The sequence below is a fragment of the Dromiciops gliroides genome, chromosome 5 (genome assembly GCF_019393635.1).
Source record: "Dromiciops gliroides isolate mDroGli1 chromosome 5, mDroGli1.pri, whole genome shotgun sequence".
Lineage (NCBI taxonomy): Eukaryota > Metazoa > Chordata > Mammalia > Microbiotheria > Microbiotheriidae > Dromiciops > Dromiciops gliroides.
In genome coordinates, this window is record NC_057865.1 from 203,435,978 (window position 1) to 203,459,853 (window position 23,876).

The following is a 23,876-nucleotide window of genomic DNA, read 5'->3' on the forward strand; positions in this document are numbered from 1 at the left end:
CTCTGCTTACTTCACTGTGCATCAGTTCATATAGATCTTCCCACATTTCTCTGTATTCATCACATTCAAAATTTCTTACATTACAGCATTATAACAGCACGGTAATTTTCCATTACATTTATGTACCACAATTTATTTAGCCATTTCCTATTTGATGGGCATCTACTTTGTTTCTAATTCTATGCTGTCATACAATGCTGCTATAAATATTTTGGTTTATATGGGGACTTTCTTTTTATCTGTGGTCTCTATGGGGCATAAGCCCCTTAGGACTGCTCTGGCTACAATCCAAATATTTTGTTATAGTTCTCATTTTTACCATGTTTGTTAAACTATTATTTCTTTCTCTGACCCCCCCCACCCCCACCCCTTGGCCCACAAATTCTTTAGGATTAAATTATTTTGTTTCTATTTAACCTTTTCTTTAGGTTAAGGCCCTGATTACAACATTAAAAAATGTTGTGTTCATTAAATAGGGCCTGGACATTGTCGTGTCTTATATATGACTGATATCAAAGACTTCCCTATGAGAGAAACTCCCTCTACTGAGACAGGTCAACATCTTCTCTGCTGTCGGTATTTTTAGAGAGTTACCAGTAGCACTGAAATGTTATATAGCTGGTGTGTCAGAGGCAGAACCTTCAGGCTGTGAGCACCTTGAGAGCATGAATTGCCTTTTGCCTTTGTATACCCAGAGCTTAACACAGTGTTGGCACATAATAAGTGCTTAATAAATGTTTATTGACTGGCTATTGAACCGAAGTTTTCCTGCCTCCATTGACTCTGCCATGCTGCCTCTCAGTAAAGTATGTGTTTAATATTCTGGTTTTTCTTTCTGTACAGATTTTATGCTTTTGCACATTGTTAGTTTTTGCAAAGGTGCCCTGCACAGTAGAGAAATATGTATATTCAGATTGAACTTTTTTCATGATTCTAGAAGACTGATGAAGTTATGTTACCTACTCCCTGGTAGCAAAGTGATAGATTCAAAATGACATGGACTGTATAGACACTTATTTTCCTTGACTGTGCATATTTGTTACAAGGATTTTCTTTTTTCAATTGAGAGTGGGAGGGAGAGAAACTAAAAGCTGTTAATGGAAAAAGTAAAAGAAGTATATATTATGTATATCATATATTATTTATATTAGATGTGTATATAATATTATATAGTATATATACATATACACACATATTTTCCTTTTTGTTCCCAGTAATCTAACCTATCTTAACTTTGATAAAATTTACTTAGGTGCTTAATTCTCCATTCCCCCCCCCCTTTTTTTTTTGGTTAAATTTCTCTTGGTCTGAAAGGGTTCGATTGAAGTCCGCAAGTATTTTGGTTCTTATGTCCATTTCTCCTTGTAATTGATTTAATTTTTCCTTTAAGTCCTTAGAAGCTATGTAATTTGATGTATATATAAATTCTTGATATTGCATTATCTATGGTTTACCTTTTAGTATGTTATAGTTTCCTGTTTATAACTTTGTTTTTACTATTGCCTTTTCTGACATTATAATTATTACTCCTACTTTGTTGAGTTTTCCAGAAATATAATAAATTCTACTTCAGTTTCTCTTTTTTTCTCTTGTGAATCTTAAGTTTCAAGTGTAATTCTTATAAACCATGTATTGTTGGATTTACTTGCTAATTTGTTCTCTTTTCTCTTCTGTTTTATGGAGGATTCATCCTATTCACGTTTATGGTTATGATAGCCCTGTCATTGTATATTTCCCTCCACCATATTCTCTTATACTTTTTCCTCTCTTTGTTGTTTGGTCTTCTCTTTACAGGGACAAGAAGGCATTGGATTTCAAGGAATGTGAACTTTCTGAATGTTTTGTTACCTGCCTTCTCTTTCCTTGGCCCATATTATATCACTGGTTTTTACCCTTCCTTTCTTTCCTTTTTCCTTTGTGATCCACTTTCCAAAGTTGAAATCTGTTTTGCTTGACTCACCCCCATTCTCCTTTTTAAGTCCTTCTCTCCTTTTCCCTCCCTGTTTCACTGTTGAGGGTTTTTGTTTGTTTGGTTTTTTTAAGCAGGGCAATGAGGGTTAAGTGACTTGCCCAGGGTCACACAGCTAGTAAGTGTCAAGTGTCTGAATCTGGATTTGAACTCAGGTCCTCCTGCACTATTGAGTAAATTTCCTTTGTCCAGTTCAGATGAGAGTGGGGTTAATATGATGACCCTCCCTCTACCCTTCCTCAATTTTGAAATATTTTTCTTTATCACTCCAATTATGAGAAAGTTCCACACCTTTCTTCTTCGTTCCTTTGTTAGTATATTCCTTTTTCCTTCCCTTTTAAGATCATCAAAACAGAAAAAAAATCACCCTCAAGTCTCTCTGCCCTATTTAACTACTACCTCTGTGAACCTTGAAATTATTGGGATTTTTTGAAGGGATAGTTATTGCTTAGCCTCCTTTTTTTTTTTTTTTAAACTGGGGCAGTTACAAATGTACATCAATTTAACAAGGTAGTGAAAAAATTGACCTATTTGTTTGATCTTGTGAACTTTTGTTTACTTCTGCATACTTCTTTTTTTTTTTTTTTGCGGGGCAATGAGGCTTAAGTGACTTGTGTGACACAGCCAGTAAATGTCAAGTGTCTGAGGCTGGATTTGAACTCAGGTCCTCCTGAATCCAGGGCCACTGTTTTATTCACCGCTTCACCTATCTGCCCCATATTATTATGATTATTACTATTATTATTTTGCGGGGCAATGAGGGTTAAAATGACTTGCCCAGGGTCACACAGCTGGTATCAAGTGTCTGAGGCAAGATTTGAACTCATGTCCTCCTGAATCCAGGGTCGGTGCTTTATCCACCTAGCTGCCCATAGTCTTCTCTTAAAGTATAAGCAACTCATTTTGCCCCCTTTGAGTTGTCCAAATATGTTAACCTTGCACTTCAAAGTTTTTACTTAGCTCTGGTCTTTTTGACAGGCTTACTTGAAAAATTTCTATACCATTAATGTTTTTTTTTTTGTTTTGTTTTGTTTTTTGGTGCTACCACTTTTAATTCCAGTTGGGGACTCTGTGCCTGACTGCCCCTTGGGGCCCAGCTAGGCACCACAGCACTGGAAGGCACAACAGGAGGCAAACACCAGGGCATCACAAACATGTCTCCTTAACACAACACAACACAACAAAGAGGTGGGGGCCAAGAATTCAAGGATAGGTCTGACAGCTTAGGAAGGCAGCAACCTAGGCCCCATAAGTAACCATCATCAGCCCAAGTGACCCCATAGTTGGGGTAGTGCGCTTTGATTTTTTCCGTCGAGAGAGAATGTTGAGCATGTCCAAAACCCATGGAGTAACCATACACATGAATCTTCTTGTCTTGGCTCTGGTGGGAGATTTGGCCGCCACCCAGACACTCACAGTCAAAGCCCTTCTTCTGGATTTCCTCTGACACTTTATCATAGATATTAGCATGGTACTCGGCCCACTTGTAGTCGCACACGATCTCTTTGCTTGGGCAGTCCTGGCCATCGGGGTTGGAGTCCTGAGCAGAATGTACTCCGATCAACACATACTTGAAGACACCGTCGGGATCGATGTCGACATCCGGGATCTCAGCGAGGTCGGCCTCCACCATCTTCCCGCAGCGTGCAAACCGGCCCCTCCCACCAATACTCCTACCATTAATGTTTTAATTCTTTCCCTATAGGATTATACTTATTTTTTATTTTTTTGGTGAGGTAATTGGGGTTAAGTGACAAAGTGCCCAGGGTCGCACAGATAGTAAGTGTTAAGTGTCTGAGGCCAAATTTGAACTCAAGTCCTCCTGACTCCAGGGCCAGTGCTCTATCTACTGCACCATCTAGCTGCCCCAATAGGAAGAATTTTTATTTTTATCTATCTGTCCATTCATTTATTAATTTATTAATTAATTATTTTTTTGGTGAGGCAGTTGGGGTTAAGTGACTTGCCCAGGGTCACACAGCTAGTAAGTGTTAGGTGTCTGAAGCCAAATTTGAACTCAGGTCCTCCTGACTCCAGGGCTGGTGCTCTATCCACTGCGCCACCTGACTGCCCCTATACTTATTCTTATAAGTTAAATTATTCTCAGTTGGAAGCCTTAGTTTTGTTTTTTTTTTGCTTTTGTAATGTCATATTATTCCAAAATGTTCTCTCCTTTATAGTACTAGCTTCTGGTTCTTCTATGATTCTGATTATGGTTCCTTGATACTTGAATTCTTTTTTTTTCTTTGTGGTAGTCTATATCCTCATACGTTGACTTATTTCTCCAGGATTACTTTATGATTTTTGAGTTGACATTAGTAGGTGCTTTGACTTACTCCACCCTGCTAGGGGAAGCAACATCTGCCATATTTGTATTGCATTTTTCACCTTGGTTTAGCAAGGAGGAAGGACATGCTTTATCCATGCTCTCCACGTTGGGAGAGTGAATTGCATTGCATAGCTTTATCCACTACTCTGCTTAATTAATTTTGCCATAAAATCCCCTGTTTGCTGTCGAGCTTATAGTGGCTAATGTTTATGTAGTGCAGTGCTTTAAAGTTTGTAAAGTCCTTTATACATATTATCTCATTTGCTCCTTATGGACTCTGGGTGTCCTGGAGTGGGAGAATTATGGGAGGAAGGAGGAACACTGCCTTCCATGTTATAGGCTGTACTTTTCATTAAAAAAAGAATTAACCAATAGCTTTGCAGCCAATCAAATGAAAAATATTATAACAGAAACACTGTCAATTTTGCCATTTTATACATGTAACCATGATTTTGTTGATGCTGCTACTGTGTTTCTAAACTAGAATAAATAGCTCTTCTAAGAAATAAGATTTTGTGGATACTGACCTTTAAACCTATTGTGAGAACACATGATTTCTCTCCTCAGAAGTAGGCCTGCTGATGCTCTGGGTTCCTTCCTCCCTCAGTTTCCTTCAAGTCAAATCACTGGTCCTCTCTGTATGCTTGGGAAAGATTCTGTGACTTGTCCAAATGCAGGATATTTCTGGCTTCATTTTCATTTTCTAAACATAGCTCCCTGGCTGCACTTATTTTGAGGTATATAGACTCAATTTCTTATAAACTGTGTAAACATTCCCCATGGCTCTTGTTCACCTTCCTGTTCTTTGTCCTTGTATCACTTCCTGGATAAGGCTTCTTGACTAATCTTCCTTGTATCCCCTGTAACTTCACTGACTAGTGGCCATGGCACATATATGACCTTAGTTGTGCAGTGTGGGGATTGAGACCTTATTATTAACTCAACCTGATAACATGAAACGTTAGAGGAATGAAAGACTAAGAGATTACAAAGATTAGGTTGTGATAATGTGGCTAAAACAACAGAGCAGATAGGGAATAAGGCATTCAGAGTGAAAGAGACAATGCAAAATGCATAGATTCCTATCTAACCCCCTTTTCTCTACAAATTATTACTCTGTGTTGCTATCTCTTTAAAGTAACCATTTCTTTTTGGGTACCTATATATCTTATTCCTATCTTCAATTCAGCAAACACAGAAGCACCACCCTGCTGTTGTGAGGAATACAAAGATATGTAGTTTCTGCCCTGCATTCTTTGGGATAGTAGTGAGGGTAGTTAGATATACACACATATAAATTAATATAAGTGAGAAAGCATTGGTGTACTTGTTCCAGAGTAAGCATGCTAGGAATATTTGAGGAGAGAGAATCCTTTCTGGTGGAGAAATCAGGGAAGACTACACAGAGCAAGAGGACCCTGACAGTTAAAGTAGGAAGCAGTGCATTTAAGGCATAGGGAATAGTTTTTGTGAATGTATGGAAGCAAGAGATGTTATGTTGAGTTTGGGGAACAAACCCATAGTCTGATTTGTCTAGGAGGTGAAGGAAATAAGACTGGAATAGGAGGTTGGAGCCAGATTATGGAGGGCTGTAAATGCCAAGCTAAGCAATTTATATTTTACCTTGGGTGTGAATCTGAGGCACTGGTAGTTTTTAGATGGGTCAGTGATTTGGTCAGACCTGGGCCTTATTTTGACATCTGTATTAAGGTTGGCTTGGAGAAGGTGGGAAACTTGGAAGAAAAATTAATTTAAAAGTTATTACAGTAGTCCAGAGGAAAGCTGATTAGGATCTGAATTTGGGTAGGTTAAAAAGAAGAAGATACTGATATTTCTATATTAGTATAAGTGGTAAGTTATAGGAGATTAAGGAAAAGTCATGGGGAGGAAAGGAAAGATTCAAAGATGACTGTAATATTTATAATATTTGCAACTAAAAGTAGGGCAGCTTAGAGGAAGTAATGGTTTAGGGATATATATGTGGAGATGACCAGCCAGCAGAGAGAGAGAGAGAGAGAGAGAGAGAGAGAGAGAGAGAGAGAGAATGAACCATAGAGAAGGGATAATTAAATTCCAGGGGAGTGGGTAACATCATCACCAAGGGAGAAAATATAGAAAAATATAGAAAATAAGAGGGCCTGTGACATAGTTTGGCAGATAACTGTCCTTAAGGAGCAAGACATTGATGATGAGCAAAAAAAAATTGAGAAGACTGTCAGACATTTTTCAGTCAGCCAGCAAGTATTTATTAACATTTACCATGTGCCAGACACTCTGCTAGTTAATGGGGGTACAAATACAATGAATGAAACAATTCAATGAAGCATGGAAGGGACTTAAATATATATTTAAATAGGGAAGACAGCAGGTAATTATATAAGTATATGCAGAATAAATCTAAATAAATACAAAGTATTAAAGGTGGTTTAGGAGTGAGCACTAACAGTTGAGGTGATTAAGAAAGGCTTTATTTAGTTGGTGTTCAAGCTGCATCTTAAAAGGAGAGAAGGATTTCTTTGGGGGGGGGGCAGTGAGGGTTAAGTGATTTGCCCAGGGTCACGCAGCTAGTAAGTGGTTTTTTTTTGTTTGTTTGTTTTTGCGGGGCAGTGGGGGTTAAGTGACTTGCCCAAGGTCACACAGCTAGTAAGTGTCAAGTGTCTGAGGCCGGATTTGAACTCAGGAACTCCTGAATCCAGGGCCGGTGCTTTATCCACTGCGCCACCTAGCTGCCCCCTAGCTAGTAAGTGTTAAGTGTCTGAGGATGGATTTGAATTCAGGTTCTCCTGAATCTAGGGCAGGTGCTTTTTCCACTGCGCCACCCAGTTGCCTCCAAGAAAAGGATTTCTGAAGTGGAGGAGCAGAAGGAGAAAGAAGAGTCCAGGAGGACATATTCACCAATGTTGCAAAGAAGTCAAAGAAAAGGCCATTAGAATTTAGCAGTTTTAAGAGGGCAGCAACTTTGGAGAGATCTGTTTCAGTAGAGATGAATTATTTAAAAGTCAAAATTTTTAGGGTTTGAGATTATCAAGGATGAGGCCAGAGATTAGTTAAGATGAAGAGGAAGATTATCAGTCTTCCTGAGAAAGGAGGGAGAATGACCTGAAAGTGAATTGATGACTACCACAAGAATCCTGACCAGGTGTTATGGGTAGAAATAGAGTTTCATGGGAGGAAAAGTTGGAGAGTAAGAGTAAAAGAGGCAACAATAAGGAATGAAGAGTATGTGTATGATTCCTCTTGGCCCTATGCTATGAGAGGAGTTGTCTGGCACTGAAGAGTGGTAATGGTTGATGTGTTTTCAAGAGAGAGTCTTATTTATATGAGCTCCAAAAGATGGAAATAGTGAGAGAACAATGTTTAGGATGAAGTAAATTTTGTTAAAGGCAGTGAGGTGGCAAGCCTGGAGTCAGGAAGAGTCATCTCACTGAATTCAAATCTGGCCTCAGACTTGCTAGCTGTATGGCACTCTGTTTGCCTCAGTTTCCTCATTTGGAGAAGGAAGTGGCAACTCACTCCGATATCATTGCCAAGAAAACCCCAAATGGGGTCATGGAGAGTTGAACACAATAGAAAACAACTGTACAACAGCAACAATAAACGATTTTGTTAATAAGCTGAACTAGAAAGGATGAAAATAATGGGGAGAAAGGCAACAGTAGAAAAGGGAGTTTTCATTTTGGCAGAATGTGACTGAAATATAGGATTAAGGACACAGAGATTGCCAGAGGTTGGTTCCTGAATGTTATACTCTAATTCCCTATCTCCAGCAGAAATATCTAGAGGAAGGGGACCTCAAGTCAATTTTCTTTTTATTTAATTCCCTTAAATTCCCACTAAACTTTACCCTAACCAGTGGGTCTTCCTAACAGGCCCAAATGGGCCCAACTTCTCAACAAGAGCCTTGAATCAACATTTTTTCTAGGGGATAATTATTAATTTTTTGTATATTGTTTCTTGATGCTTGTTTTTTTATCTTTTTCCTGCTATGTCTTCCTTGTTATATATACGTATATATGTGTTGACCTTTCTGATTGATTTTAGGGGTTCAGCCATCTACATCTTCACAACTTTTGGACCAAGGGCTTGTATTAAAAGTTAAGACTGAAATTGAAGAAGAGCTGAGGTCTCTAAATGAAGAAATTTCTGAAGGTTTGTTTGTTCATCTTATTCTAACTATATTTAATTTCTGGTTTGTTTTTAAAAATTAATTCAGAATTTATTCTAATTTATTTTTAGAATAATATATACTCACATAGAGTAGTAAATATTTCAGTGGTAGAGGGCTTTTTGTTTTCTTCTCTCAAATCACAAAACCTGAATTTGGAAGTTATCATGTTACCCACCCATCCCCGAATCCCTCTACAACATGTCTAACAAGTCTTTGCTTGAAGAACACTTTTTTTGGGGGGGGTGAGGGGGTGAGGGGGTGAGGGGGTGGGGGGTGGGCAGGGCAATGAGGGTTAAATGACTTGCCCAGGGTCACATGACTAGTAAGTGTGAAGTGTCTGAGGCTGAATTTGAACCCAGGTCCTCCTGAATCCAGGGCTGGTAGCTGGTACTCTATCCACTACGCTACCTAGTTGCCCCCAGCTTGAAGAACTCTCATCACAGAGTCATTGAACAGAGTTCTGTCTGGTTGAATTTATTAAAAAATGCATATAACATTCAAAAGATATTCCTTAGTGAAAGTACATCTTTATAGTAGTTTTGGCAAGCCACATGGCTTTTTCTTTTTCTTTTTTTTTTTAGTGAGGCAGTTGGGGTTAAGTGACTTGCCCAGAGTCACACAGCTAGTAAGTTTTAAGTGTCTGAAGCCTGATTTGAACTCAGGTACTCCTGACTTCAGGGCCGGTGCTCTATCCACTGCGCCACCTAGCTGCCCCCACATGGCTTTTTCTAACCAATAAACAAGTTAAATTGAACAAATAAAAAAAGTGGAATCATACCTTTTATACCTTTTGAAATAGAATCCTAATCATATTAAGTGATCTATGAGTAAATTTTTCTGATAGTAGTAGGTCATGGATTAAATTACCACTTAATCATAATTATAAAATCACAGAGTTTGAGAGGTGGCCATCTAACCCAACTTATACATGAATGAATCCCCAATATAACATACCTAACAAATGATTGCTTCTTTAGATTCTGCTAGAAGACCTCCAAAGAAGGGGAACCCATTATCTCTTTCTCTCTTTTTTTTTTTTGTGGGGCAATGAGGGTTAAGTGACTTGCCCAGGGTCACACAGCTAGTAAGTATCAAGTGTCTGAGGCTGGATTTGAACTCAGGTCCTCCTGAATCCAGGGCCGGTGCTTTATTCAATGCGTCACCTAGCTGCCGCCCCCCCCCCCCATGCATTATCTCTTTTTTTGGTTTTTTTTGGGCAGGGCAATGAGGGTTAAGTGACTTACCCAGGGTCACACAGCTAGTAAGTATCAATTGTCTGAGACCGGATTTGAACTCTGGTCCTCCTGAATCCAGGGCTGGTGCTTTATCTACTGTGCCACCTAGCTGCCCCCAACGCATTATCTCTTGAGGCAAGTCATTTCACTTTTGTTGTTGCTCTAATTGTTAGGAAATTTTTTTCTGGTATGAAGCTGAAATTTGCTTCTTTACAGCTCCCATCCATTGCTAGTTCTGCTCTCTTTCCAGCCATTGGTAGTTTGATCTATAATTAGCACCTCATGTCTATTCTTAGATGTTTAATTCACACAAGAAAATCTAAATTCCTAATTATCCATGATAGCTAGGAAGGATCATTAATAAAAATTTAAAAGATTACTGTAGCTTTGATTTCCCAGACATTTAATCTATGTATTTTTTGTAATAAACATTTTTATTTATAGTTTTGTGTTCTAATTATTATCACTCTTTCCCTCCTTCCTCTCCCCCCTCCCTTAGGCCACAAACAATCAGATATGGGTTATACTTGTATGATTATGTAAAACGTTACCATATTTGTCATTTTGTACAAGAAAACTTGGTTAAAAGAAAAAATGAAATTGAAAAATAGTATGCTTCAGTCTGTTCCATCAATATCAGTTATTTCTTTGGAGGTGGATATTATATTTCATCAATACAGACTTTCAATATTTAATTTGATTTAACAAACAATTATTCAGTACCTACTATGGGTGCTGGGTATACAAAGACAAAAGTGAAAAACAAGCCCAGCTTTCTACTTGGAGGTGAAAATGTGGGCAGATAAGTATATATACATATATGTATATATGATATATACATATAATATATGTATATATAATGTATATGTGTATATAACACAAATATGAATAAATATATAACAAAACATACAATATAAACTGCAAATAAATATAAATAAAAATATGAAATAAAAAAATTACTTGGAGGGAGAGATCTCTAAAAATGAGTAGGCTTAGGGGGGAAGCCTTTTTTTAGGATGTGGCATCAGATCTGAACCTTTAAAGAAACTGGTTCCAGTCATGTGGTCAGTCTGGGCATAAGGCATGCAAAAAGAAAGTGGACAGGTTTGGCTGGAATTCAGGTTTTAAAACTTGGTACTTCCAGACCTCTTTCTCCTTCAGCCTTCAGTGTGACTCTTGTAAGCAGTGAGACAGTTCAGAGGCAGTCAGTGGAAGGAAGAAAACAAAAGACCTAGGTAGATAATCCACTAACTGAATCAGTCCTTAATCAGGAGTCCAGTTTACCTGGGTGGTGGTGTTGTTTTTGATTTGCTTTGCTGTTGTACATATAGTAAATGATGATGGTGATGACTCCTACTTATGCAGCACTTTCAGATTACAAAGTATTTTTTTTTTCAGAACCAGCCCTCTGAAATAGGGAACACAATTATGATTTCTATTTTACACATGAAGAGCTGGGCTCAGAGAAGATCAGTGACTTACCTGAGACCTGAGTCCTGGAGCAGGGATTCCCAGGATGCTCAGTCTCCTTCCATCTCCTATGACCATGCAGGATCAGGCCTAAAATTAGTTAGAAAAATATAACAAACAGAGGATAAGGTATGATTGAACCAGGAGTTAACTGTAAAACAAAACCATCCTTGTCTCTTCCAGACTTAAAGCGGTATATCCTTCTTGTTTAGTCTTCTAAAACGAAGATTACTGACCTCTCTCTGATAATTAATAGCTAAGCTGTTCAAGTCTCATCAAGTGTCTTTATCATTCCATATATCTTGAACAACCACAATGTTAACTGTTTTTTTTTCTTATTTTGCCACACCTAATAAATTCTTGGGAGTGGACTTGCATAATATATGTACCTTTAGATGTCATTTAAGTTGGATTTTTCTTTTGATCTGATTCTTCAGCTTTCACCAGCACAGGCTTTGACTGCCACACGTCTCCAGTATTCAGCCCTGTTAACCCAGAGAGCTCAATAGAAGACTGCTTGGCCCATCTTGGACAGAAGGTGTCACTGGAACTGAAAGAACGCATGCACGAAGCATTGCAGACTCTGCTCAGCCAGTGAGTCACCATTGCCAAGTCAGAGTGTGCTTCCCCTCAGTGTTCTCATCCTTCTCCTAAGAATGGATGGACTGAGGCTTTGCTTTTATGGAAACCTGTATCGTTTATTTTCTCATCCTTAACACTTAAAAGAAACCAAAACAACTTCCCCAGATAGAATATATACCCTTTGTGTTCAGATGGCAGGCATTGTTTCAGATAAACATAGCATGGTGATGGCACCTTCTTATTTATTTGTGTCAATAACAACAAATGCATTTCCTGGGTATTAAGGAATGACTTATTTAATTGTCTTGATCTCCTGTTCCTACTACTGCACAGTCACATACCTAAATACTATAGTTTGGATATCGCATCATGACATCGGATCAATATTATCTCTTATTTTAGGGCTCCCAGGTGTTGCTAAACTTGGAATTGTACATCTGCCCATGGAACTGCTTTCACATTTTTTAATGGGAATTTTTGCTCTCATTTTTCTGGCTTTTAAGACCAGAGGCAAATAGGAAGTAATAGTGAAGGTATATTAAATATATCCAAATTATTTGCTATAAATATTTATTTAAATAAACTTTTCTCTTAATTACTTACTGGTAGGTTATGAGGAAAGTGACATGAATTTGAAATGCTGATAGATAAGAATACTAGTTTACAGAATACAAGTTCTGTTTCAAGAACCACAATTCAGATGGTCAGTGTGGTAGAAAGTTCTTGAATTCAAGTGGACAAAGTTTACTCTCTATTATTTCTTAAATGCTGTTGGTGTTATAGGTAAACTTAATTCATTTCTCTGCCTTCTGATCAATTGAATATGCATGAGCTTCCAAATTTCTCATGGATAATACTAGATTTGAGTCAGTCAGAATTTGATGTATCATTCTGTACTATAGAAGTGCTGAAAACCCAGTTTGAATTTCTTTGAATCTTACTCTGTAGAAGGAACTTGAGGTACAAATAAGTATGGAAGTTGGGGAAAAAAGACATTTGAATGTAGAATCACAAAATAGAGGAATAGGTGAAAAACAAAAGATAGAGATTATTTAGAGCTTTAACTTTGTGGCCTTGAGTTTCCATGTCTTTCAGTTCCCACTGATACGTTAGGAGCAAGAATTATGTAATAATTAAAATTTTTTGTTTATTTCTCATTTACTTATTTATTTATTTTTTGGTGAGACAGTTGGAATTAAATGACTTGCTCAGGGTCACACAGCTAGTAAGTGTCAAGTGTCTGAGGCCAGATTTGAACTCAAGTCCTTCCGACTCCAGGGCCGGTGCTCTATCTACTGTGCCACCTAGTTGTCCCTTACATAATAATTTTTAACTTGCATTGAGCTCCCCAAAGAAAGATTTTTTTTTAAGTGAGGCAATTGGGGTTAAGTGACTTGCCCAGGGTCACACAGCTAGTAAGTGTTAAGTGTCTGAGGCTGGATTTGAACTCAGGTCCTCCTGACTCCAGGGCCAGTGCTCTATCCACTGCACCACCTAGCTGCTCCGATTCACATTTCTTAATTAATGTGATTTCTTTTTTCCACCTTTGAAAGATGTGTTTGAATTGATGAGATTTGGTAATAGTTTCTTATGTATAACTAACTTGCATTTAATAGGGATGGGGAAATAAGGTTTCTTTTTGGTGGGGCAATGGGGGTTAAGTGACTTGCCCAGGGTCACACAGCTAGTAAGTGTCAAGTGTCTGAGGCCGGATTTGAACTCAGGTAATCCTGAATCCAGGGCCGGTGCTTTATCCACTGCGCCACCTAGCCACCCCTGGAAATAAGGTTTCTTAAGAGTTTGTTTATTATTTGTGTTTACTGGAATTTTTTTAATAGTTCATTCAGAACCAAGTCTAAATAAAACCAAACTAGATTGATTTCTGAACATTGTTTCCTTTTTCACCACCTCTTCTATAGAAGAGTCATGACTGTTTTCTGACCATGATCACTTTAGAAGCTAATTACATTTGTATTATAATATTTTGGCAAGTCATAACATAAAAAACACATCTATATTTCCAACTATGTTGTTTTGAAGTTGAATGTGTTACCTCATCTTCAGAACCATTTTAAGTTAGGCTGAGAAACAAATTCTGGATTTTGCAGAAAAGCCTCAGCAGTTTTGTTTAGGGATGATGGGTGAATTTTGGCTTGGCTATGCATTAGGTTTCCTTTGAATGTTTCAAACAGCTGTCATCTTCCAAATGTCCATATTATGTGAAGGTGTAATTAGCAAAATATATGCTCATCCTGAAAGATCTTCAAGTACTTTAGCCTCATAGACAAACCCTATATAAGGATCACTAGGTACAAAAGAGTCCAGCAAAGGAAGTGAAGGGATTGAAAACCCCAAGTTGAGCTTCAGAGCGAATTTTAGGTAGAAGCAGAATGTATTCTATAAGTAGTTCAGTTGAAATGTCACCAGAGTGTCCACTAAAAAGTTCTGCGGTAACCTCTTAATTAGTTTATTTTTAGGAATGTGGCATTATGGTCTTCTTTAAAGAGTGGATTACTTGGAAGCACAGTTCCCTTTGCTATTGTTTTAATATTGCTTCAGTATTAATTTGTGAAGGATATTTGCTGGGTTTCTGAAGCACCTGGATTGTTAAGTTTTCCATCTGAATCCTAACCAAACGTGATGATTGCTAAAGTTTGTCTGAGAACAGTTGCATTTATTTAAATAAAACTAAATTAAATTACAATATAAGCCAGGAAAAAATGTTTTCTATATATTTAGATGACTAGTTTCTTTTCTGGAATTAGAAATATTTTTTACAAATCTGTAAATCCATGTGTAGGTAACGATAATTTTTGTTTATGTGATTTGAAAAGTTACACATGGGGCAGCTAGGTGGTACAGTGGATAGAGCACCGGCCCTGGAGTCAGGAGTACCTGAGTTCAAATCTGGCCTCAGACACTTAACACTTACTAGCTGTGTGACCTTGGGCAAGTCACTTAACCCCAATTACTTCACCAAAAAAAAAGTTGCACATATTTTTAGATATCCTAGTCAGTTGTCTGTGTTATATGGAATTTTTAGATTTATACCTAACACTGTACAAAACTACTTTTTAAAAAGTGTTCGGAAATCTTTTTATTCGACTAAATGCTCCTTTACCAAACTTTTTCAGAGGATGTACCAAATCCTTCTGTTCTACAGATTCTATTTTGCTATAGGTTAAATTATGTTCTTTGAGAAGACTCATCTGTACTTTTCTGTCACTTCCTTTTACCCATAAATTAACTGAGTAAGAGCTAGTAAGAGGATGCTATCACTGAGGATGGAAGTTTTATAAAACTGAACCCCTCTCTTCTGACTCCATTTTCTTTTTTCAATAGCATAAATTTGATGATTCAGAATCAGAATATTAGAGCAGAAAAGGTATTTAGAGATCATTGAGTCCCTAGATGAAGGGATTGAAGCCCAGAGAAGTTCAGTGACTTATTCAAGGTCACATAACTCTAACTAGTGATGGTCAGAGCTGGAAACTATGACCGAGGTCTCCTGACTCCCAGTTTACTCTGCTTTCTACCATACTGAGTTGCCTTATGCTACCATTAATGGATAAGAGAGACATTTTAAGAAGAGGTTGAAGTCCTAAAAAATATGAGTACTTTTATCATTTAAGTTCAAACCCTGCCAATTAAAAAATTGTTTTCATGAAATGAATTGCTGTTCCCATATGTTAATCCGGTACCAAGTAGATAAGGAAACCAAGGCACAGAATTTAGAACTTAGAGTAAATTATTAAGTGACCTAATTTATCGTCTCTTATTGCCACCCAATTATTTGAATTTCTGGTAGGTCTAGTACTCTAATTCTTATAGAAATAATAAGAAAAAACTTCTTTCCAGACTTTGAGGAATTAGTATTTTGAGATTTTGATTTATAAATATCATGTGTTCCTTTAAACATAAAAAGTCTTACCAGGTGTCGTGTCTCTTAGTTTATGAAACATTTATATTGTGGTTGGTTTTTAGAACTGTCCTGAATGAAACCCTTTTTTTTCCTTCCTTTATCCCATTATTCTTTGGTCCTATAATGAGCCAGATTGTGATACACAGGGAATATTAAGTTAATTTCTGAAAACCTAAAAAATACTTTAAAAAGTACAAATTTAGCTGAACATATAGCCCTTCTTCCAGAAATTTGATTACCTAAAAATATTTTCCATTAACCTAAAGTAAATGTTTGAAGAAGAATGGAAGCTGTTTGCAGTCATACTTTTCTTTGATTATGGGTTTGATTCCCACCCACCCCCCCTTTAGGGCCCTAATAGAATGACTAGCTATTACTTAATGGTAGAGAGGGTGTATCATGTTTCATATGTGTTTGTATTTGTATAGTCATCTGAACATTTAGAGTTTTCCTTCTTTGACTCAAAATTTCTACAGGCCAGTGAGCTATCAGGCATTTCGGGAATGTACACTGGACACTGCAGCTCTTGCCAGCGGCTGGAATAAGGTACCATCCAAATTATCATGTGTGTTTAAAGTATTTTTAACATGTTGATATTAAGGTGTAGTGGTAGAGTTCCCAATCAGTTATAGATCTTTTATTGCTTAGTACCCATAGAAAAATCATGGCTGGTCCTTTGTTCAGGTAGCTGTGTACAAGGTGTGATTTTTTTTTTTGAGGTTGCTACTGTAAGGCCCCCATCTGTTCTTATTTTTTTTTTTTAGTGAAGCAATTGGGGTTAAGTGACTTGCCCAGGGTCACACAGCTAGTAAGTGTTAAGTGTCTGAGGCCAGATTTGAACTCAGGTACTCCTGACTCCAGGGCCGGTGCTCTATCCACTGCACCACCTAGCTGCGCCCCCCATCTGTTGTTAATAAACGGTTTACATATGTTGCTGTTCTCCTCTCATGATTGCCCCCAAAATTCCACGACTGCCTTCACTCACTTAGATTAAATAGAGGACATTTTTCCCAAAAATTACACTCACTCACATATTACCTAGCCAGGGAAATCAGGCCTTAGTAAATAGATAGCCTTCTTCTTTACTATCATTGCACACTAATTTATTGTTAATTGTTCATTATTATCATGGATACCTAAGGCACAGAGAACATGATGACATGTGATTCAGTATGGCTGAATTTCAAAAGGCTGGTCGAAGAAAAAGGATAGCATGATAATTGCCACAGAGATGAGCCAGAGAGGGCAGTTGCTAATGATGATTGCTCACAGATACCCAAAGAGTGGGAACCTGAGTGAAGGGAGGATACAAAAGAAAGGAGAGCTTTGAAGGTTTGTTTGATAAAGTTGCCATGCTATATAAGGAAAAATGACTGTAGTATAATGGGCAGTAACATATAGTTTATGGTTCTTGTTATATGGATTTAGTCCAAGAGCAGTAAAACATCTTTTTAAAAATCCTTCTGTACCACAGATTTTTTTTTTGCTTTTGGTTAAATTATGTGCCCTGAGTAGTAATGTTTTACATTTATATAGTACTAATTAACACTTGAGAGTGAGCATGCATAGCATAGTCTCAATTTTTCTCTGTTTTCCTAAGATAATGACCAGAAAATTGGGGTGTTTGGAGGGGAAGGAAGGTAGTGACTAGAGAACTAACTTCAGAGTCAGAAGACCCGGGTCTCTGTCTTGCCTCTGGCATACCCACATACCTTAGAGATTTGTGGTTTCAGTTCCAGACTACAACAACAAACCAAGTCACACAGCTTTTGGTTTCCCAGTTATGTTTATACTGCACTGTAATCTATTAAGTGTGCAATAGTATGTCTTTAAAAAAAACCCCACTAATGTACATACTTTAATTAAAAAAATATTTATTGTTAAACATGCTAACCATCATCTTAGCCTTCAACAAGTCGGTCTTGCCTTCATGTTGATGGCTGCTGATTTATCAGGGTGGTGGTTGCTGAAGGTGTGGGTGGCTGTGGCAGTTTCTTAAAATAAGACAATGAAGTTTGTCTTATCAATTGACTTTTCATTTTACTTGAATTGAACACTTAGAGGTCTTTTTTTTTTTTTTTATGAGGCAATTGGGGTTAAAGTGACTTGCCCTGGGTCACACAGCTAGTAAGTGTTAAGTGTCTGAGGCCAGATTTGAACTCAGGTACTCCTGACTCCAGGGCCGGTGCTCTATACACTGTTCCACCTAGCTGCCCCACTTAGAGGTCATTTTAGAGTACACTGGCCTAATTTCAATATTGTGTCTCAGGGTATCAGGAGGTCCAAGGAGAGGGAGAGAGAGGGAAAAGGGGAAGAATGACAGGTCACTGGAGCAGTCAGAACACATAACATTTATAGATCAAGTTCATTGTCTTATATAGATGTGGCTTATGGTGCCCCAAAACTATTACAGTTGTAAAATCAAAGATCGGTGGTCACCATAACAGATATAATAATAATGAAAAAGTTTGAAATATTTTGAGAATTACTAAAATGTGACACAGAGACACAATATGAGCACATACTGTTGGAAAAATGACAGTGATAAGACTTGCTTGACACAGGGTTTCTACAAATCTTCAATTTGTAAAAAATTCACTATTTGCAGAGTACAATAAAACAAGGTGTGCCTGTCCCAACTTTCTGATCCTTTGCTAAGCACTTAACCTCTTGGTGCCCTAGGGAACTTTAGAAGAATTGTTTGATAGAGGGAGTTTCCTCACTGAGGAAATTAAAAAAAAATTAAAAAAATTTTTTTTAAATTTCCTCCACCAATAAAATCACAGATCCAGACCAAAAAATAATTTACACTTATGTAGTATATTAAGATTATAAGGCATTTTATGTATATATCTTATTTGACTCTTCCTGTGTGATAGATAGTGCAAGTATTATTATCCCCATTTTACGGATAAAAAAGCTGAGTTTCAGCTCCAAAAGGTATTAAATGTCTTGCCCAGGGTCACAACAGCTAATATGTGTAGAGTTGGGACTGAAACCTAGGTCTTCTTATTCCAAATCCAGCGGTGTTTTAACTGCTTTTCTACTGTTGTATAAGTCTTCATATTATAAGCCAGATAAGGATGTTTTAGTCTCCCCAACACTAGCATTAGTAATGTTTTTTCCATATATATTGTATATAAATGGATTCTGTAATATGCCTGCATTTGTTTCCATTGAGTTCCATTGAATAAGGAAAATACTATCTCATGTTAATGTTTGGGACAGATTTTATAACTTTTTGTAATTATACCTATCTTTTTTTTTCCCCTGGGGCAGTGAGGGTTAAGTGACTTGCCGAGGGTCACACAGCTAGTAAGTGTCAAGTGTCTGAGGCCAGATTTGAACTCAGGTCCTCCTGAATCCAGGGCCAATGTTTTATCCACTGCACCACCTAGCTGCCCCCAACTTTTTGCAATTATAAAGGTATAAGATTCATTCTGCCAAAGTTCTCTACTATTGCTGCCACCTCTTCATGGTTTAGAGCTGATTCCACATTCTACAAGTGCAAGTTTGATAGGTATTATCAAACTAGAGATGTTTCAGGTATATCACATACAACAGATTTGGTCTATTCTATCAGTAAGTTGAAGGAGTTTCATCACCAGGTTGACCACAGGTTGATGAGTTTTCTGCTAAGTCATGGAGAAGTGGAGAGCTCTGTGAATGGTTGGAGTAGTCACATCGATGAAACCACGGACCCTTGAAATATTAAAATTTAATTGACTTGTATTATATTGAATCTGTTTTTAGATAAATCAGTGAGCAAAAATTTAGGTATTGATATCATGGGCTTTCAAACATTCTTTTTGTACTATAGAAATATTTTGTTAACTTGCTGGCCTAATTTGGGGGGACTAATCTGACTGGGGGACTAATCTGGGGACTGTTGACTGTTTGGTTATCTGACTGCTATTAATTTAATATTGGCCGGTTATAAAGTTCTACCACACTGCTCCACTTCCAAAATTGATAAGCAAAAGATTAAGAAGCCTCTTAACTAAATAATCAAAGCAGAGTTATTTATAAAAATAAATGTAAGAGATAAGGGTTAAAAAAAAAGAGAGAGATAAGGGTTAAGAAATGCAAATTATACAACCTGTCTGCTTTTAATACAATAAGGGCCCTTGCCACCTCTTGCCTTAGGGTATGTTCCACTTTCACTGCTCAGCTCCTTTCTTCTCTCTAAACCCCTTTCACTTTGTGATCCCCCTGGGTCTAACTTTCCTCTTCGTATTGCCACCACTGAACCCGTGTTTCTCTCTCACTGATCTCTCCTTCTGTTCTCCTAGTGCTCCAGTATCCTTCTGTTCTCTTAATCTTCCAGCCTCCTTTCAGTGTCTCTGGTCTCTGGAGTCCCTCCTTAATCTTCGGTGTCCCCCTTTTATATATCTTCCTTCTCTCCACTCAAACCTCAGGGCTCCCTGTGCCGCGCGCCCCCCCTCTCCCAAGCTAATCTGCCAGCTGCACCAGGGCTGAGGCTGGGGGGACGCTCCAGCATCCCGTGCATACCACACCCAGGGCCCAGGGACCTCTGCAGGGGCTACTCCAGAGGCCAGCCTGGACAAGCCCAGGATCTCTTGGATAGATCCGCCAAGGGTAGAGGGAGATGGGGGCTTTTTCCCCCAGCCATCTGACCTGGCGTCTCAGTCCACGGGGCTTTTTAGCTCGGCTGAAGTGGAGGGGGAGGGGCACCAGCCCCTCATACAGAAAAAACCTTGAGGGCTCAAGGCTTTCTAATCTCAGCCCAAAGGTAGGGTCCCCAAATCAAAATAAATTTCCACAGTACTCTCTTCCTGATAATCTTGTTCTTTGACTAGTCTAGCCAACTTGTATTTATCTTTTCTGGTCATTCCTTCTTGGGAGGGACCTCAACTATTGATTTCTACCCCCTTTTGTTACACTGCTGTAGCTCTCTGCTTTTTCCTTGTGAAGTTTAAAAATCGAATGTGTATGTACTTATCTGCCCCCCCCTCCCCCCCCCCCCCAGTGTGGGGGGAGAATTAGCTACGGTTTACTTTTAAATTCAGCAACAGTTTAGGCTTTTAAGCATTTATTAAAGTATATTAGGAGTTTGCAAAGAGAGAGAGAGAAAGCCACCTTCCCCTAGCTATCCAAGAGAGTGAATTTCTGCAGGTTAGGAAACCTGGCTACCTTCCTCCTTTTTCTGCCACCACCAGCTCCTTTCCAAACCAAAAAAAAAAAGTTTCCCCCTTCATTTGAGTGGAAGCTTCCTGTGGGAACGGAAGAGGGGCGGTCCCCAAACACAGCCCCAAGCTAATTGGCTGGTAGCATTGATTGACATGATTTACAAGCAGTTCTATGAATAGAGGCAACTTCTGGGACACTAGTCACATGCTTCTCATCAGGGGGTGGTGCCCTGGTTCTCACAATGTCTTTCTCACCAACAGTTTCTGCTGCAATCCACAACTCTGAATTTTCTCTGTTTTAATGATCTTCAAAATGCGACTGTGCAACACCCCCCCCCCAGATTATTGGGTTGATAGAAGAGGGTGTACAACCAGGCAATACAGGAGTGAGAAGATGGGTCCACCCACCCCATGAGAAAGCCAGTGAAGTACATGTGTACATCACTCTAATACTCTCCCACTCAACCCTCTTCTTTTTTTTTTAATAAAAGTATTTTATTATTTTCCAGTTACATGTAGAGAATGTTTTCAACATTTGTTTATATAAGATTCCCAATTTCAAATTTTTCTCCCTCCCTCCCCATGACAGCAGGTAATCTGATATAGGTAAATAATATTAAACATATTTCTGCATTAGTCATGTAATAAGAGAAGAATCAGAGCAATAAGGAAAAACCTCAAAAAAAAAAGAAAAGCAACAGCACCAAAAACAAAAGAAATAGTATGGTTCAATCAGCATCCATATTCCACAGTTCTTTTTTTTTTCCCCTGGATTTGGAGAGCCCTTCATGAGTCCTTTGGAACCGTTGTACTGGTGAGAAGAATCTAGTCTATCACAGTTGATCAACACATAACGACTCAATCCTCTTCTATCCTCTTCCCTTTTGTGTGAGGTGTCAGCTCCTCAGCAAGTTTGTAACCTGAGAAAACTGTGGCAATAAATGCAGATTACACTGGGAAAACCCTGTGCTTTGTCACTGTATTGTTGTGCTAGGTGCCTTTCTTTTGCTCTGAGTTCTAGAGAGCAGTGGGTAGAGAGTAATGTCTCTCTTGGCTTCCTTAAATTTTCACTCAGGAGGGGCAGTGAGGGGTTGTGCTTTGCAACACAACTCATTATGTTTCCCTCTAAAGCCACCTCTCTTCTGAACTTTGTTAATATTGAGGGTATCCTGAACTCACTCAAACACCCTCCATGTATTTAATCAGTTGCCAAACCTTGTTTCTATCTCCAAAACATTTCTTGTATTTCTACTCTTCTCTACTCACATTGCCTTCACCCTAGTTCAGGCACATCTTGCTTGAACTATTGCAGTAGCTTTCTCTTCTGGGCTTGGCTTAACTCAGGACAGTCTGATGATTCTGGCTACATTGGTAGAGCATCTAAAAGTTGTTTACTTAATAGCATGGAAAGGACATTTAGCAAAGATAAGATTTGGTTGTGTACAATTTTCTTGACTTCAAGTTTTCCAAGAACTCTGGCTTTTATCCTTAGGTAACCAAGAACCTGGGACGGCTAGGTAGTAGCACAGTGAATAGAGCACCGGGCCTAAAGTTGGGAAGAATCATCTTCCTGAGTTCAAATTTGGTTTCTGACACTTCCTAGCTGTGTGACTTTGGCAAGTCACTTAACCCTGTTTGCCTCAATTTCCTCATCTGTAAAATGAACTGGAGAAGGAAATGGCGAATCACTCCAGTATCTTTGTCAAGAAAATTCCAAACAGGGTCACAAAGAGTCAGACACGATTGAAATAATTAAAGAACAACAACCACCAATAATCCCCTGGACCAGTTAAGTCTCAAAGACAGTTTCATTATTATTAGGTTTTTTTCTGAACTTAAGAAACAACCTCCCCAAAATGAGCATTTCCATTTACAAAATAGAATGTAAAAAAGGGTTGTATATGAAATCATGACTCTCTTCCACATAGCTTGATTTTTATAAAATGTACATATAATAAATTGGACATGTTAGAAACACAGCTAACCATTCATAGTGTTGCACAGCTCTAGTGTTAGCAGCCCTAGTGTTGCTAGTAGGTCACTGTTCAAAAATTCCAAGCAGGCAGCAGTTGGTGAGTGAAAGTTTTATTCATCTTCATGAAGATGGGCACTCTTTTGAGTGTGCAGGAGAGCACTGATGTGAGGTCTCTCACCTCTATTTATACCCCTCAAGGGGTCCCCTCCGACCAATCACATTAAGGCATTTCAATACCCCTCATTTACATACTTCCACCCCCCCCCCATCAACATACAGCATAACAATAACAACCAATCAGATTTTACAAACTACAATACCAGGCCTTAAGCTATTCTGGGCTAGAATGTGGCTCCCCCTCAGAACAATACAGTATTAATGTACATAACTCTTCAAGAAAGAAAACCTGTCTTGGGGTTTGACCAATCAGATTGTTCCGTTTACTGATCAATCAGATTGCGGCCTTAGGCCCCAACCCTATGCTGGAGTAAGAATGTCCCCATTCCCCACTAAACAGTGCTTGTGTAAACATAACCTTTCAAAACAAAACTCAAGTCAGGGCTTGAGCTCTGAGTCATGTGGGGATCACGTCAGGCACCTCAAGGTGAACTTTCAACCTAGCCCGACTCCCACAAAACCCAGGCCCTTCTTCAGGCCCTGCTTGGCCTAAAGCCCAGGAGCCTCAGCTTCTCAGAGCCTCGTGTGCTGGGTGGCCCCCTACTGGGAGGTTTGGGCCACAAAGCTGTAGGGTCTGAAACCAGACTCACTCTCTGCCTTTAGGGCTCTGAGAAGAGTCCAAATATGGTCTTTTCTCTCAAACATATTAATTTCAAGGCTATCCTGCTTGTTTATTTCCTTATGAATGTCTGTTCTCTTCTGTGTATTTTTATAAATGCTTCCGTGTTCCCCTCCTCCTCCTCCTTCATGCTGTGGTCAGGCCTTAAACTGTATGTTTCTGCATCTCTCTAGGTTAGAAGGCAAATAACATTCTTCATTATGGGTCCTCTTCTGAAAGTTGTTTTTTTTTTTTGAAAGTTGTTTTTCTTTACAGAGTTGATGTTATTGTATACATTGTT

The 23,876-nt window shown here is 38.5% G+C and overlaps 2 protein-coding genes across 7 annotated transcripts in view; one reads left to right on the forward strand and one right to left on the reverse strand.

Annotated features, from left to right (window-relative positions):
- BCL2L13 (BCL2 like 13) overlaps nt 1-23,876 on the forward strand; it is a 78,628-nt gene that overhangs the window by 29,225 nt on the left and 25,527 nt on the right. For 2 of the 6 annotated variants that reach the window (XR_006353223.1, XM_043966018.1), the window contains one exon: nt 8,340-8,447. Coding sequence is in view for 4 of the 6 variants with exons in the window: in XM_043966018.1 (XP_043821953.1) it covers nt 8,430-8,447 (18 nt within the window). In the remaining 2 variants the exon portion in view is untranslated. Of the gene's footprint in view, nt 1-8,339; nt 8,448-11,608; nt 11,766-16,151; nt 16,222-23,876 lie in introns of those variants that run through there. The other 4 variants (XM_043966017.1, XM_043966021.1, XM_043966022.1 and 1 more) reach the window with 4 other exon arrangements.
- LOC122727953 (14 kDa phosphohistidine phosphatase-like) lies at nt 3,132-3,602 on the reverse strand. The gene has a single exon (XM_043965905.1). It carries the CDS (start codon nt 3,600-3,602, stop codon nt 3,132-3,134), a length of 471 nt encoding a protein of 156 aa, XP_043821840.1.